The sequence below is a fragment of the Psammomys obesus genome, unplaced genomic scaffold (assembly GCF_907164565.1).
Source record: "Psammomys obesus unplaced genomic scaffold, mPsaObe1.curated_primary_1811, whole genome shotgun sequence".
Lineage (NCBI taxonomy): Eukaryota > Metazoa > Chordata > Mammalia > Rodentia > Muridae > Psammomys > Psammomys obesus.
This window is the reverse complement of record NW_026586463.1, coordinates 2,302,481-2,319,475: the sequence shown is the minus strand read 5'-3', so window position 1 is coordinate 2,319,475 and position 16,995 is coordinate 2,302,481. Positions and strand designations below refer to the sequence as shown.

Genomic DNA, 16,995 nt, shown 5'->3' with positions numbered 1-16,995 from the left:
AAAAATTCTACCTCTTTCCTGATAGTTCAGTTCAAGACTATGATGCAAAGTGACTAAGTGCAGTAGCAAGTACATAGTACTACATTAATCTGGCTTCTCTTCTTTGTAGTTATTCTAGCATTATACTAAAAGTAGGACTCAGTTATATATGTGTGTGTGTGTGTGTGTGTGTGTGTGTGTGTGTATGCAGCATTTGTCCCCAGCCCAATGTTTTAATGGTCCCAGTTTAGGGAAAGTCCTGCAAATTATGCCTTTGCCCCTGGTAGGTCAGGAGTGATGATGGCAATAGTCTTTGAAAGATCTTATTTGAACACAATTCTTTTTCATAGGGGACTTTAAAATTTTTCTCATCAGACTATAATAACAATTTTAAAAGTTCCAAACAGTTTGTAGAAACATCAAATTAAATGGATTTTGTGCCTCCTTATTTCCCCATTGGGCGGCCATTGTATGAACCTGAAGTGCCTCTTTCTCACTCCACCTAGGGAGGACCAGGAAGTCTGGGCATGGAGGAAGTGCTCTCACCTGTTAGAACAGCGTCACTTAGGGATTCCTGCTTGATGCTATTGTTTTTTTACCGTAGTGTTCTGTTCTCTGCTTCCTAGCCTACACACAGACTGCCCTGGTTTCCTATCCAGGAAAATAAGCTGGACTGTAAGTTCCACCAAATGAAGAAAAGATAGTCAACTTCCTAGGCTTCAACGGAAAGAAAAAGTCCATCTGTTACCTTCCTTTCTGTGTATACCAAGGTCATAGTTCCATGTATTGTGCCTCCTTACTCGTGCTGGTAATCTTGTCCACATTCTGTGTCATCCCTGCAAACGAGTTAAAGGAGAGCACAGTTCAAAATGTCTGCTGTCCTCCCCCGAGTGTGTAACTGGGGCTCAGTCTCGCTCTCCCTTCCCTCTCACCGCAAGCCAAGGATAGTCTTGCTTAGATGGTGTGCTTCACAAGTAGCTGCTTTTATTCATTGTGGGAATTTCTCTGAAAGCTCTGCCATGCTTTCGCACAGACAGAATGCAAACATGTTTGTGATTTTTGACAGTAACTGCGATCTATGTGGAGTAGGGGGTTTTCAAAACAGTTTGCAGCCAATATGTTTACTCCTCTTCACCAGCCATGCAGGGTGATACGGTGTATCGCTAGTCCTGGAAATAGGCTGCAACAGGAGGTCAGAATGCAGCATAGATTTCTCTAACACAGCATGTTAGATGAAATGATTTCGTGTACTTTGAAGTGGAAAATTCAATCAGAATTTTCCACACTTTTTAGTTAAAGCAACACTGTTATTTATTGATGAAAGGTGGACTCAGAAAAATGCAAAATCAAACACAAGAAATCTAGCATATTGTTCCTGGTCATCGTAACAAATAATTTTTTTTTCTCTTATAATTTGGAGAAAGCTGCATGAGCTATAAAAAGAATTAAGGTCTGCTTAAAATATATAGCTGTAGTATACTTGGGACATAAGCAGGTATGCAGAGCATGTTTGGATAGAATCGGAGCCCTTTAAGAAGTTTGCCTTTCATTAATAGGTGGTCTTCATGCTTGATAAATGGCAATTTCAAGTACCAAGATAATCCATTTTGCCTTAAATAGAGCTATTTGGAAAGCACCTGAGAGCCCTATCAATAATACTAGAATAGATTCTCTAAGCTTTCATTGAAGTAGGCTTAGAGTCTATTTAAATTTGTTACTACTTTTTAATCTTTCTTTTGGTGCACTGAATATATATATACATATATATATTAGGATAATAACTTATTATTTGTCTGAATACTTGATATTTTGAAAAGGCAAACCCCTGGGTTGCAGTGTCAGATTTGTGCATACATATTTAAGACAGAATAATAATAGAACACTCGCTCTGTGCCAGATCCATTTCTAGGCACTTTATGTATATTCTTTTATTGAATCCTCCTAACAGAGACTGCAGTTTCCATTGATGAAGGAAAGTCACAGACAGGGTGCACAAGTTGCCCAAAGCTGTAAGCGAAATGAGGCTGGCACTCACTTTGCAGGGCAGACACCCGAGTCTTTTGGTCCATGGTGCCATGCTGCTTCTCACCACATCCATCCTGGTGACCTGAGGATGTATGGGTTGGCATATAGGATTTAACATATAGGATATGAATATTTATTTCTCAGTGGCATATGAGACTTTTACAATCTAATTTGGTTTTTGATTAATAAACAGTTAAACTCAGTGTGATTCAGCTTGCTTTTTCTTTTTCTGGTTTAGAGCTAGCATTAAAAGTGTCAGGAACATTTTCTTATATGGATTCAAATTCTCCAACTTGTCTAAATAATGAGGTATTTTGAGTGACCTTGTAGGATTCCCCAACTTCAGTAGGGCTCAGAGTTCTCTGGCCCCAAAGTTTGTTTCCCCAACTTTGTTTAAATTTTTATACAATATCATTTGGTTTTTAGCGGTGTTCTATGGAAAGGAATTCAGATTCAGTGATCCATTTCATACTTCCAAGGCAATCCAGAGACTTCAGCAGAAGGAAACCCCCCCCACACACACACAAATTAAATTGCAGTATATACTTATCCATTTAATATTGTCTAGTGTGCTTGTTAAATTTTTGAAAGAACCTAATACGTGTAGCAAACACCTCCGTTCACAGGTGTTAGAGACAGCTGCACTCACGTGCGGTAAATGTAGGAATCTAGTGCGGAACTCAGTGAGAACACAGCTTTCTAATACGGATAACAACAATAAGCTATGTTGTGAAAGTCTTCTTAGAGCTCAAATTTAAATGTCCAGCCCAGTCAGGGTCCTTGTGATCACACAAGTCACAGAGGACCATTCTGACTTTGAAGGGAGGATTGTGTCTTTGCAGGGAGAGAACCAGAAGTCAGTCGAAGCAATTAAAACCCCAAAGCCTTTTATTGCTTTTGATGCTAAAAAAAAAAAAAAAAGCAAAAACGGCCCTGCACTGAAATATTTTCTGCTAATTAACTGTCACAATTGTGATGCCATTAAGCCTAGAGTCTGTTGGTTAACTTCAAAGTCATTAGTGCACACTGTGAGGCTCTCCCAAATTTATTTCAGGAAAAGGAAACAAATTGACGATCTGTAATCAATGTTTCCAGGACTTGTTTCTGACAAAACCTAGGCCCAGTTGGTAGCCATGTTGTTCCTATACTCTGGGAAACATGGGGCAGCCCTCATTTGAAGTGATGGGGTCACCTTGACATGTGCTGTGCTTCGGGATCCACAGTTCTAAATTGGTGGAAGTCAGTGGGAGAGACTTTTGGAAGACTTCAGTCAGCAATGAACTTAGCTGCAAAGAACAGAAAATGTGTTACTCACATGGCACATTCTTTTTTCACACGTGGAAATGTTTGTGACAGAATGTTCAAAGTGAGTGTGTAGTGTTAAAACAGTATCTTCTTTCGTCTTCTCTCCACTCTCCTTAATGTAATGCTTTGGGCATCAGGCAAATCATCACATAGCTTTCCTTCCTTCCTTCCTTCCTTCCTTCCTTCCTTCCTTCCTTCCTTCCTTCCTTCCTTCCTTTTTGTTTTTGTTTTGTTTTTCAAGGCAGGGTTTCTCTTTGTAGCTATGGCTGTCCTGGAACTCACTCTGTAAACCAGGCTGTCCTCGAACCCACCTACCTCTGCCTCCCAAGCGCTGGGGATTAAAGGCATGCACCACTAACCGCCCAACATCATAGTTTTCTAAAACTCAGCTGCCCTGTTTAGAAAATACTGGTAACCTCACCATACTACAGGGTGGTGGTGAGTTCCAGGAAACCAGCGAGAACACACATTGTACACACTATGTTTGCTGGTGGTGCTGGGGTGAAGGTGTGAAGTAGGAGACAGGGCGTCCATCTTCCTCACAGGTCCCAATTCCAGCATTCTTTCAGCTGTCCACCAGAGAAGACACTAAACATTAATAAAAGGGAAGGGACGAGAACTTAAGTTCCGAACCCCGGAGAGATGGCTGAGCTTTTTCACAGGGCCCGAGTTAGCTTTCCAGCACCCACATGGCGGTGGTGGGGGTGAGGTGGGGCTTCAGCCACCTGGAATTACAGCTCCGTGGGGGCCTGTTACTTCTGGGTTCTGAGCGTACCTGCACTCCTGTGTACACAACCAGACACACACACACACACACGCGCGCCACATACACATACCACATAGTACTCACCACACCCCCCCCCACAGCACATATACATACACATACCGCATACATCTACACACACCACATATACACCCATCACACACATCTACACATACAAACACCACCTACATGTTGCAGATCACACACACACTACATACATATATAATGTATGTACCACACACATATACACACACACTTAGAAATAAAAGAAACATTTAATAATATAACATAAAATGTCAGATTTTTTTTTTTTTACTCTGTCACAAATAGGAGCTGTTCCTTCCTCAGTGAACTACATCTAAGTCAATTGTTTATGTTACTGAGCCATCTCCTTGCAATAAATTTCAGCACTGTTAAAGGCTCACATTCACATTATCGATTATTTGAATATGTGAGCCATTAATCTCCATGGCCTGCATCCATTTTGCATGCATATTTTGTGTTGTCTTTTGCATTTAGATAGAGAGGAATAGCCTGGAGAAAGTAGACTTGTGGGTATTAGCTTCATATAGTTTTCCAAGCGCTCCCTTGAGCTGACCTGCCAATAAATTTCTACACTTAAAATAGGCCTTCAGAGCAGTGACTGCTCAGAGAAACTGTGAGGTACCCTTAGTAAATAAAAATGATTCATCTTCAGGCGAGTAAACTTACTGTTCCTAGTAGGACAGTCTCATCCCACCCTGTTTCCTGGTCCTATGAAAAGCCTTTTGTTCTTTGTATCAAGGTTGTCTGGAATTCTAATGGAACCTTTGAATTATTTGTTTATAGGCAAACTTGGTCTCCCCTGGTGGGTCTTGGGATCTAGTGTCTAGAAAACACCTCTGAAGTCTGACTGAGATCTAGCTGTTTAAAAAGTGACCAGGATGATTAATAATTCACTGTGGGTGGGGCAGTGATTTGGGTGTGAATAAACTAGAGAAGGAGAGTGAAGTTCTGCCTGGCAGGGCTCTTTCTAATTGCTTGTTTTCATTCCCTGGCATTGACATGCACTTCTTTCCCAGGGCATTTTCCTGGGTAATGAGAAGACTTAGAAATCCAATAAGGCTTTTGAACACTGAAGATGCTTGCCATGGTGCTGATGGAGAGTTCTATAGATTTATAATGATTCTAAAAGGTGTCTCATATCCACTATATTAACTCTCTTTTTAGAAGCTTATGAACATTGTAGCTTTTATTGATTCCAGAGAATTGGACCCAACAGTAAGCAATAAAAGTCAATGGTAACTTTCTTCCCATATAGGGGTTTGCAGATCAATATTTTGAATTTACTGTAATTTGCTAGTAATAAATGGGAGACCTGAAAGGATTGCAGGGTGCTGTGGGGCACAGCTGTGCGGTGTGGCCTTTTTATCTCAGCTCACTGTGGCTCATGGGCTTGCCCCAGTACCAAGAAACATAGTTAAGTGGCAGGGTTGATACGGTTCCTTATCAGAAGGCTTCCCAAGTGTATTCTAATGACAGAAAGAGAAGTCAGACCTTGTTCCCTGTGACCTTAATTTTATACAGACACTGAAGGAACCTTCAATTTGCATTGTCTTAGAAGCATCTAAGTTCAACATCTTGCATTGGTGTTTAATGTCCAGGCAGAAGACTGTCCCACTTAATGGAATAGTTGAGTGTGTCTTTGCTGGAGCCTTCTCTGAACCAGGGCCAGGATGAAGACCATGACAGGGTGGAGGTGTCCAGACTGTCCTCATGACTGACCCATGACATCCAGGCCCTGTCTGCCCTGCTTGCCTTCTTCATTGAGTTTGAGCAGTATATTTGGGTAGGAAACGCTGGTCCTCGGGTGTTGGGAGCAGTCAGAACAGAGTGGCATGAGAACATTGTTGTGGCTCTGACTATGCCATGGTGATATGGGCCCTGTTCTGTGTTTTTGGAAACTGGGTTGTAGTGGAGGTAGAGGAGTTTCTTCTGGATGCTTTGTAGCATCAACTTGGGTGGGAATAAAGCTGTGGCATTAAGTTTGTCTTTTTACATATGATTGATTTATGTTTCTTTTGTTTGTGTGGTGTATGCCCTGCCCCTATCCTGTGTGTGTGTGTGTGTGTGTGTGTGTGTGTGTGTGTGTGTGTTTGCATGTGCATGGCCTTATGGAATCCAGAGATAGCCTCAGGTGAAGTTCTTTGGATACCATGTATCTTCTTCTTCTTCTTCTTCTTCTTCTTCTTCTTCTTCTTCTTCTTCTTCTTCTTCTTCTTCTTCTTCTTCTTCTTCTCCTCCTCCTCCTCCTCCTCCTCCACCTCCTCCTCCTCCTCCTCCTCCTCTTCCTCTTTCTTCTTCTTCTTCCTTCTTTTTCTTCTTGTCTTCTCCTTTTCCTTCTCTTTCTCCTTCTCCTCCTCCTTCTCCCCCCCACCTTTTTGACACAGTTTCTCTTGTAGCCCTGGCTATCCTAGAACTCACTCTAGACCATGCTGGTCTGGAACTCCAACAGCTTCCTGCCTTTGCCTTGGATTAAAGGTGTGTGCCACCACTGCCTGACTACTTTTGTTTTCTTTAGCTAGGACTTCTCATTGGCCTGGAACTTGCCAGTGGGCTAGGCTGGTTGGTCCGTGAACCCTGGAGATTGATTTCCCTCTCTTTGCCAGCTCAGGACTGGGATTATGAATGTGTCAGGCCCAGGTATTTTATATGAGCTCTGTGGATTGAGTTCAGACCTCGTGTTTCAATGAGCCGTCTCCCCAGCACAGTAACAACATCTGTAAGCACTAACCTCAGTGAGTCTATTTTTATTTTATTTTACTGTGGCTCCTTTTGTTTAAAAAAAAACAGGTTTTCCAACATGACCCAAACTAGTTTCTTTAACTTCAAAATGACACAGAGATTTTCCTTAGAAAATTAGCTTGTTCTTGGGGAAACTGAGCACAGCGAATACAATCTGACTGTGGGCTAGAAGCTGTTGACCTAGAGGTAGCACGCACATGTTGCTTAGAACATAGTAAACACTCAATGAAGTGCAGCTGTCAGTCACACGTGTCTCCGTTATTATTAAGCAAAGCCCCGCAGAGAGCTGTGTGGACTTAGACTTTCGGCGGAGGTCTCTTTGGTAATACTGCGAACGCACATGTCTGATTCCCAAGCTTGATGTTTTGACATCGAGGGTATAATGCGTTAGGAAGTAAGCCAAACCACAGTAATGGACTGGAAAGGAAACTTGCTTCACTTGCTCATTTACTTAGGGTTAGTTGATTATCTGCCTTGTTACGCCTTTTCTGCTGGAGAAAAGTCCGTGTTAAAAGTAACATGCTTGCAGGACTGTGCCTCAAATAAAATCAGTCTGTAAAAACAATTTAAGTGTGAAATTTGCTTAGAAGAAGCTGCCCTAGTCAGTTGTGCTTCTCATTTCGGAGAGATACTGGTGGGTGTTAGCCGCTCCGAAGCCCCTCAGAAGGCGACATGAGGGGAGACTGGGACAAATACACCAGCTATGACTTGGTAAGGAAAGACTCCCCAGATTGGGCAGGTGTGGATTTAAGGACACACTAAAGCATTTGCCATCATTCCCTCATTGGTGAATCAGGAGAAATGGTGAAGGTTAAAGGAGCCAGTGTTTGTCAACACGTAGCATATGTCAGAGTCCATCATTATATTTGTGGTATAGGTGAGTTTAGTGTAGACACACAGTTCCTACCATTTCCATGAAAGCTTTAGAGTGGAATCAGTTTGTCGTGATGGATGCTAACTTTGCATAGAAGCCTGGGAATCTGACTTTGCCGGTTTCTCACTGTGCAGCTTTCTCCCTACTCTCATGGTACTCCGGAACCATGTTGGTAACTTACATCTTTTACTGTTCCCTTGTCCATTTCACATTTCTGCCTTTCCTCTTCTGAAAGCTCTGTGCGCTGTTAGCCTCCCAATGTCTCCTACCCTCATCTGGGTAGATAGCACCCCGTCGTGGTTCTCCTGACTTTCCCAGAAGCCATGCATGTGTCCTCAAACCCCCAAGACCCTGTGTGCTCAGTCCTCTGTTTAGTCTACCCCTCTGCTTTCTGCCTTTCTCTGCCTCTTCCTTGGTCCTAGTGCTCAGCCATGCTCCCAGGATGCTAGAAGGAGCCTCTAGGACTTTCCCCACTATTTGCCATCTGTGAGCCATGTAACACCCTAATGCTGGAGTGTAGCCTTTTTCATTGTGTCAGCTGGCCATCTTCTGCTGCTGAACGGAGTCCACACTGCCAACAGGATAAATGTGGACTCTCTGAACAGGCTGCATTATGTGCACCCCTGCCTTTGTACTCTTGACTCGTGTTCTATTTTGTAAAAAACAAAACAACAACAATAAAAAAAAAAAAACTCTGTTCTATTGGTTTTTTTTTTCTTCTCTACTTCCCAGATGTGCTAAGGCTTCACTAGAACCCATCCTGCACTCACCTTCCCTCCCTGCCGTCCTCAGCCCGCCTTGAGGCTGCCTGGCTAGTGCATAGAGTGCATAGACCCTATAGTAGAAGGAGCAGGCACAAGCAGAGTATGTGTCACTTGGGAACCTTTGAATCATAAATGCGAAACACAGCTGGCTTAAACAACAACCGACTTCTTTGGTTCACAAATCCCAAAAGTCTAGGAATATGTAAGGATGGACCATTTGCTTCACAGGCCCACCTGCTGCCTATTTCTCCCCATCCACCTTTGGTACCTATCATGAGCTTCATGCCTCTCCTGATAACTCTCCTGGATTGAGGCACATGGAATTCTTCCCTGGGCTCCCCAAGCAAGCGTCGCTTTTCATCTGCTTTGTCCACATTGGGCCACATGCTATCTCTCAACTGATTTCTTTGGCCAAAGAAAATAAGCTCCGCTACTTGTTTCGTTTGTTCAGAGTTTCTTCTGGTGCTGTGACCCTCTAAATACAGTTCCTTATGTTGTGGTGACCCCAACCATAAAGTTATTCTCACTGCCACTTCATAACTTTAATTTCGCTACTGTTATGAATCATGATGTAAATATCTATGTTTTCCAATAAACAGTCTTAAGGGACTCCTGTGAAAGGATCATCCGACCCCTCAAAGGAGTCGTGACCCACAGGTTGAAGACTGCTGTTCTAGAGACTATGGGGTGTGCTAGTTCCATCACAAGTGGCCGTTGTACAAAACAGGGGATGTCAATGGGCGAGAAACAGTGCTGACCTTCCTCAGAGGAAACACAGCACCCTCATCCTCTGCTGTTGAATACATTGAAGAGCCTTCTCGGTTCCAGGCCTTTTCACACTGCATTTTACACTGAGTGAAGGCCTTTATCCCCAGAGCTGGCATGGTCAAAGCTGTCAGCCTTTACTAAACAGTGTGTGATTGAATAAAGGAAACCCATTTTGCTTGCTCTAATCCCCAAATGTGCCCTTGTCTTCACCCTTGGCATAAGATTTTTGCCTTCCCAGTAACTGAATTTATAGGACCACAGGCAAAAATCTTTAGTTTTACTTTTAAATTGTGTCTGTCTCACTTGTACTAAGGGCAAAGCTGATGTCTTCTTTGTTCTCCTCCTCCTCTTCTCATCATAATCACCATCACTGATGACCACCCTCGCTTTCGTTCAGCCCCATTCTCTCAGCCTCTCACATCACCTCTCCGGCCTGCTTGCTTTGGTTTGGAATATAGTCTTTTGGTGTGTTCTCCCAAAGGTTCATGTCTTTGAAAGCTTGGTCCTTGGCATGTCAGTATGGAGAGAAGAGGAGACCTTTAAGAGGTAGAACCTACTTGGGAAGTAATTAGATTATTTAGGGATGTCATCTTTACAGGAGATAAGGTGTGTTCAGGGTAGTGTGGCCATCTACAGGATGCCATCTCCAAGAGGGGCTACTGGACTTCTTATGGGACCTTGGGTCCTACAGGATCGGGTTAGTATAAAACAAAACAAAATAAAACAAAACAAACAAACAAAAAACAACTATCCTCGCCCTGCCCGAGTCCCTCTGGTTTTCTACCTCACCATAAGCTGTATTCTGCACATGCTGTAGCCACTATTACCATTTACCACGAGGCCAAGAGATGTTCTCATTTGGATCCCCAGCCTCCCAGTCTGCGATCTGCACAAACCTCTTATGTTTAAGAATTAGTTGGCCTTATGTACTTTGTTGTAGCAATGGAAAGTGTTCTACCATCCTCCTATTTTCGCAATGTTTGGGGGTGGGGATGGGAGCAGATAACGTGTGTGTGTGTGTGTGTGTGTGTGGTGTTGTGTGTTACCTTCATGTGGTATATATGTGGAGAGATGTGTGTGTGCACCTACACATGTGAGCTGAGGCCAGAAGAGGACATTGGGTGTCCTGCTCTATCACCGCCTTCTGTCTCTGGAAACATGGTCTCTTGTGGAGCCTGAAGCCAAGCTGGCAGTCAACAAACCCCATCGAGTCTACTGTCTCCACCCCTCTCCCCTCAAGTGCTGGGGATACAGGTGTATGTGGCCATATCTGGATTCTTAGATGAATGAATACTGGGGATTTGAACTCAGTTCTTGTGCTTATATAGCAAGTGTTGATACCCAAATGAGCCATCATCCAGCTCTCGGTTTAACTTTTAAGACAGTTATCTGCTGGGTTTGTTCCCCTGGTCAGATGCTAGTTTCCTGTGAACTTTGCCTGAGATGCTTGGTAACCTGTCTAGACAGTCAGTTGGTTTTATGATTATAGACTGAAAAAGAAAAATAAAGCCTGCGGGAAGTGAGGCGTCACTTTGGGACCCTGTGGTTCCCTCCCTCCCCCTCAGGTTCCACAGGTAAAGGTGTTCACACTGAAGCCTTCCCACAAAGATGCCCGACCTTCTTCAGCCTTGCTGTCTTCATGCAGAAAGCCATGCGATCGCAGGGCAGTTTCCTGAAGCTTTGGAGGACTGTTTGAGAACCAGTTTTTGCCCTCTGCTCTGGCTCAGCAGGAAGTGCTAGGCGAGATCCAGATCGGAGGCACAAGCCTTTCTGTCCTCTGCCCCTGTCTCAGCTCCTAACCTGGGTGACAGTCCAGAAAGCGGCCCAAGCATTCCTTGAAGAGGGCTGACCTCTGCATGAACCCACCCTTGGCTGCATTTTATGGTGCTGGGCAGTGAGCACTCTGCTGTGGGATTGCGCCACAGTGGCCCTGAGAGAAGCAGCGGCCCTCCACCTGTACCGCTTCCCGCGCACGCGGGAAAGAACATCACAGCTTAGCCCAGGAAATTACTATTCCCTAAAGGGAGAAAGAATTTCTTAAGGTAAAAGGTTTATGCAAACTAGTAGTCTTTAAAGGGATTTAAAATAGCTAACCTCTAATAAACAATGGCTGCAAACAGTTTTTCCTCCCTCTCCGGCTCTCTAGGAGGGCGCTTAGGCAGTGGCACTCTTAAAAGCTCCCTGGTCGGGTTTCAGAATCTCTACTTCAGCCAAATCAACCAGCGCTCAGAACTTCCGCTCGAGCGGGGTTATTTTTCCCCTGTCATTTTCTCTCTGCATTTGCACATCCAGGTTAGGCTGCGCAATCTTGCACCCGCTGAAACCTCCTTGTTCATTGCGAGTGTGGGTCTGCTTCCCCGAGTGGCTTTTAAATAGGTTTTAGTTTGGCTAGTCCCCCACCGCATATGTCCCCGGCCATGGCCTGGATATACCCCTACTGTGCACACCCTGGTTCTTTGAACTCCCTGAATAGGCAGAGTGGCCAGCACATGTCAGAACCCTCAGTGACCAGATGAAGATGCCGGTGTTGTAGGGAGGAGGATAACGGGAAGCACAGGAGTACCCCAGATGCTCCTTTCAGGAAGCTGCTGGGAGGACGTTTGGTCTGGTCATTGCCATTCTGTTTTCAGGTTTTAGGGGGAGCACTCCGCACAGTCTTCAAATCCCCATCGCCATCTTGGAGGAGCTCCTTGCACGTGAATTTAGTGGCTTTGGCCCTACTTCTCTGTGTTAATGAGGGAAGCTCATATTCCTTTCTATTGCCCGCTTGGCAGCAGGAGCAAGAGACCCGGAAGCAACCACGCACTCCACGTAGGAACCTGCCGGGAGCCATGAGATTAAAGGTGTGGGGACAGTTACAAGTACAACCTGCAGGAGGCGCTCTCTGACGTGTTTCCCTCCAACGTGCACCAGCCGTGTTGGTGCCCAGTGTGCCTACACTGCCTGCCCAGTCATCTTGTTGCCGTAGAAAATGCTGGTTCGGATCCACAAAATGAGGTCTTTCCTTGTCAGCCCCCTTGAGTTTCTGTCGCCTTGAAGAGACCCAGCTCCTGCTCGCTAGTGTAGCAAAGCCTTTCCACGCATGCGTCTCCGTGAGCCTGTGTCCTGGCTGTCCCACCTTCCAACTCTTGTCTCTTCCCTCGCCCCCCACCCCACGGCCCCAGGCTCGTAGCTCTCTACTTCCAGCTCCTTTCTTGAACCCACATTCGTACGTCCACCTGCCTGCGCAAACAATTCAGGATGACAGCCCCATTGGCTGTCACTGGGCAATTTTGATGTGACATGCCGGGCTCTGTCGCATCAACCTCCATGTATGTAGGGCCTGGTGAGTTGACTCCTCTGTGAGTTTTATGTCCCGCGTCTAGCTCTTTTACATACGTAGACACATTCTTCATATGTAAGTCCCTCAGGCCATCCTCACTGCAAGCCAGGTTCGTTGTTTGTTTGTTTGTTTGTTTGTTTTTCCATTTGAGGCGGAGGTTAACTGGTAAAGGCTCACACTCACTCACTGGAATTCTCTTGTCATCCTGAACTCTGCACGAGTTTTCTTCTTAAATTTGAGAAAACTTTTTTAATATCGTCAGTCTGTCTGTTTGTTTGTTTGTTCATTTGTTGAAATAGGGGTCTTGCTATATAGCCCAGAGTGGCTTTAGTCTCTTGGGATCAAGAAATACTCCTGCCTTTGCCTTTTCAGCGCTGGGATTGTGTGAGCATGCTGTACCAGGCCATTCTAAATCTTACTGAGAGATCTCAGTAAGTCTCAGGAAAAAATATTTACACTTTACACTAACTCTCAACACAATTATTTAACATTCTTAGAAATGGAACAAAGTATATATTAAGAAGATAACGATAATAGCATTCTAAAATATATTAAGCCACTGAGAACAAATATGGTGGCTCCTTGCCTATAACCCCAGTGTTTGCGAGACTTAGGCGGGAGATTGCGTACCTGGGCCACAACCTGAGACCCTGTCTCCAGAAAACAAAAACAAAAACAAAACAAGCCTAAAACAAAATCCCTGAGTAATCACTGTCCATGAAAATAATTTTTAAAACTTTAATCTTAAATATATTCGTAATCTGGAAATAATTAATAAACATATTTAGTTGGAATAGATGCTTTTTGCCCCTTCATTTTCTCTGTATTCCACTTTCCACTGCCCTACCTCCAGTTCTTGCCTAATGCAGCCTTTAACACATATGTCCTATATACCAAATGCTAGCTTTGGTTTATGACCTGGGCCAATACCACACATCTTATCTAATTATCTAAGTATATGTTAGTGACCTTATCCCGACAATAAGGAAATCAAATGAAGACACATACACAGAGTACAGCTGGGGCTTAAGCAGTAAAATGCCCTGATGTTGTTCGTTTGTGTCTGACCTGGGCTGATTTATTAACGTGTGGTCTCCATACGTTAGGTCAGTAGCTGCTGCCTGCTCGGCCTGCAATTGCTACCCCTCTGGTATTTGCAGACTTCGGCAGCTACTGTTCACAAGGTCTTGGCCACGGTACATTCATTTCTCTCACTTTATTACCATCACATCTGATTCCAATTTGCTACCAAATTGAGTTTCCCATCCTGAGCCTGACATTCAAGCCGTCAGGTGGATTAGCTCCTTCAGCTTGGTTAGCATGGTGGCTCCGGGTCAGCCGACAGTGGCCTATTAAATGTTCTCTGCTCCTCATCCCGGAAGCTCAGGTGCCATCCTGCGGTGCGCTGGAGCTGTGAGAGCCACTGTAACCTTTCTTCTTATTTAGAACTCATAATTCTAAGCCTACTGGAAAGGCTTTTGATTAAAAACGGAGTTGGTTCTTATCCCCTTATCTTGCTATTTCAGCGGCTTTTTCCGAGAGGAAAACAGCCAGTTTATGATGGCTTTATTTTGGGGAATGATTGATTGAACCATTAGTTACCTCCTCGGCCCTTTTCCTCCTCTGTCTTGTGAGTTCTCTATCTGCATATATGGTTGATACAGCATCTGGTCTCTTACTTCCTTACTCTTACTAAGTGCGCTCTGGTATCATCTGTGCTGCCATCTGATCAAGTTTCTGCCAGAGCAGTAGTCAACTTCTGGGCTCTAGGCCTTTTCCTGAACAAGGAATCTCAGTTCTTTCCTGAAAGACACAATCTGATGAATTGTGACTCTTAGGAAGTCCTTTAAAAAAAAAAAAAAAAAGCCCAAGTACAAAACTAATTTCTAGTGTTTGCTTAATCAAAGATTCATATACAGAAAATTGTTCATTGGTTTTCTGTGTGCATTTCATCCCCTTGAGGAGACTATCCTGGTTAAAGACAGTCTTCTTGTCATCAGTAAATGAAGGTGCATTTCCATTTCAGAATCGGGAAGCCAGCATTAGCAAACACTATAATTTCTTGGGGGATAATCAAAGATTCAAGGAGGAAAAATATATAAAAACAGACAAAAAGAAAACGTTCCCTCTGTGGGAGGACGGTGCTTCATTTCTTAAATTACTGCTTGTTCTCCCCAGTACTAACCAGCGATCCATTATGGTAACTCTATATGGAAACATATTTATCAGTTAGCAGGGAGGCATCTTCATGTCTAAAGCCCATGTCACATATCTTCCCTTGCCTCTCCTCAGATGCTCTCAAGGCCATTTTCTGTTAGCTGTGCTAGAGTAAATTGCACTGTTTAGAAGTGATGGCTGAGGCTGTTGCCCATGACAAACATTCAGGATCCAATAAAGACAGAGGACAGACAAGGTGAGTGTAAAGCCAGGGAAACACCTTCCAAAAGTTAATGTTGGAGCTTGTGGAAGACACCAAATAGATGAGAATTTGGGGGATGAATGGCCAGGTTTAGACTCTTCTGAATTTGAGGCGTACTGAATTTTGAGTTTAAGTCAGCCACTGACTCATGGCTTCCTATTCTTTAATTATTGTCTTCAAGTAGTCCTCCTTCAGGAAGGAGCCTCAAAACTTCTGTCGTGAGTGGAAGTATTTCTGAGTCAGGATTTTGTGTGTGGTTTGTTTGCTTACTTGGTTGTGAGATGCTCCCCCCCCTTTCCTCTCTTTGATTCTGTAGATAATGATCTTAATTTGAGATAAGTGTGAGGACCTTCCTTAGAACTGTAAACACTCTGGTAATTGTGGCTGTCCAGTTACTTTTAGAGGTTCATTAACCTACTTTTCAATACCTAAGTAATAAATGCCATATGTTTTGAGAAGTAATTCCAGAAGAAAACCCTTTGCAGGCTCTCGTTAAAACAACAAAGTATAATATCTGGTATGCATAGTATTTTGCCTGATTTTTTTCCCCTTGGAGGGTAAGTTGGCCTGATTTAATAATCTGATTTAATTGTCCTTTTCATTTCACCTTTCACTCAGTGATAATCTTCTGAAATTTCTCCTGCTTATGTCTATTGCTTGTCTGGATGGGTCCCCTGGTTCTTCATTCTTTTCTCAGTCATAGGACAGTGCAGCTCAGCTCAATATTTCACACAAGTTGCTTTGTGCAGGTCAAATGGTTTTATGCTTCTGAATCAGGTAAGCTGTTTGTAGTATAAACTGCTCCTTCAGACCTCTTTTCTGCAACAAGAGCAGTGTTTGGAGGGGTCCAACAAAAATTATGTCATCAAAGTCTTTGGTGTCATGACAAGGCCAAATCAAGTCTAATAAAGAATGTCCATTCATGTTACTTGGTGTCCTGGCGACTTTGGCTGGTGTGGCATCTCCCATGTGTGTTTTCTCTTTTCTTTTGCAGAAGGAGTTGAGCCTCCCCCGAAGAGGAAGCCTGTAAGTAGAAGGACTCTCTTTCCTTGCTCTCTCTTTGTCTAGTTTGTATGTAATATGATCACTATCTGAATTGTTGGGCTTTGACGGTGATTGAAAAATTAATGATGAGCTACTGAGTCAACAAAACAACATGAATTTATTTATAAATGTCAAAGAGTAATGATTTCATTATAATTTGCTGGATCTGTGTGTGGGCATTGTAACCTCTTACTAATTCATAGGAGGATCTTAAGTTTTAAAAATTCCATTAGATAGCCAAGCAAAAATGCGATGTGATCTGCAGATAGCACAAGGTAACCGGAATCAGGAGTTAATGCTTTGTCCATATGTTTTGAAAATCTGGGGTTGTCCTCTATGTTACAGACTTCTTTGCACTTGAATGGATGAAGTCTTTGAGTCAGCTGCACCTCCTGCTCTTAGATCCAGTCTTATGGAAAGGATACATGGAATGCTCTTGTATTAAAATAGCAGATTTGCAGACCTTGACTTGATTCTTTGTAGTGTGTCTCTGCCTTTCATTTTTAAGGCCAATTATATAGTTGCCCAAATCATAGTTTTATTCATTAGCCATGTCCAGAGTGAAATTGTCCTTTAATACTTCCTATAGGATAACTTTCTTATCAGTAGCACTTTATAAGGCCTGAATCTGAACTTTTGGGATTTTCTACCTGGTTTGTATTGAAGAAGTCTATAGAGGAATAAAAAACTGTATGGTGACTATTTTCATCTTTTGGGTGAAACTTTAAGAAAATACCAGAATATGTCTCTAGGAACCTAAACTAGCATAATTTGTGAACATTTTATTTACCGTTTGTTGTTTGTTTGTTTGGTTTTTGGTTTTGCTTTTGGTTTGTGTGTTTTGTTTTGAGACAGGTGTGTAGGCCTGGCTGTCCTGGAACTTGCTTTGTAGACCATGTTATTTCTTTTCCTTTTCCTTTTGGAAACAGGGTTAGACCGCCAGATGTA

At 43.3% G+C, this 16,995-nt stretch overlaps 1 protein-coding gene across 2 annotated transcripts in view; it reads left to right on the top strand.

The window, feature by feature from the left end:
- Mast4 (microtubule associated serine/threonine kinase family member 4) overlaps window positions 1-16,995 on the top strand; it is a 583,904-nt gene that overhangs the window by 294,785 nt on the left and 272,124 nt on the right. For both annotated transcript variants that reach the window (XM_055601922.1, XM_055601921.1), the window contains exon 4: window positions 15,998-16,029. In XM_055601922.1, the coding sequence (XP_055457897.1) occupies window positions 15,998-16,029 (32 nt within the window). The remainder of the gene's footprint in view (window positions 1-15,997; window positions 16,030-16,995) is intronic.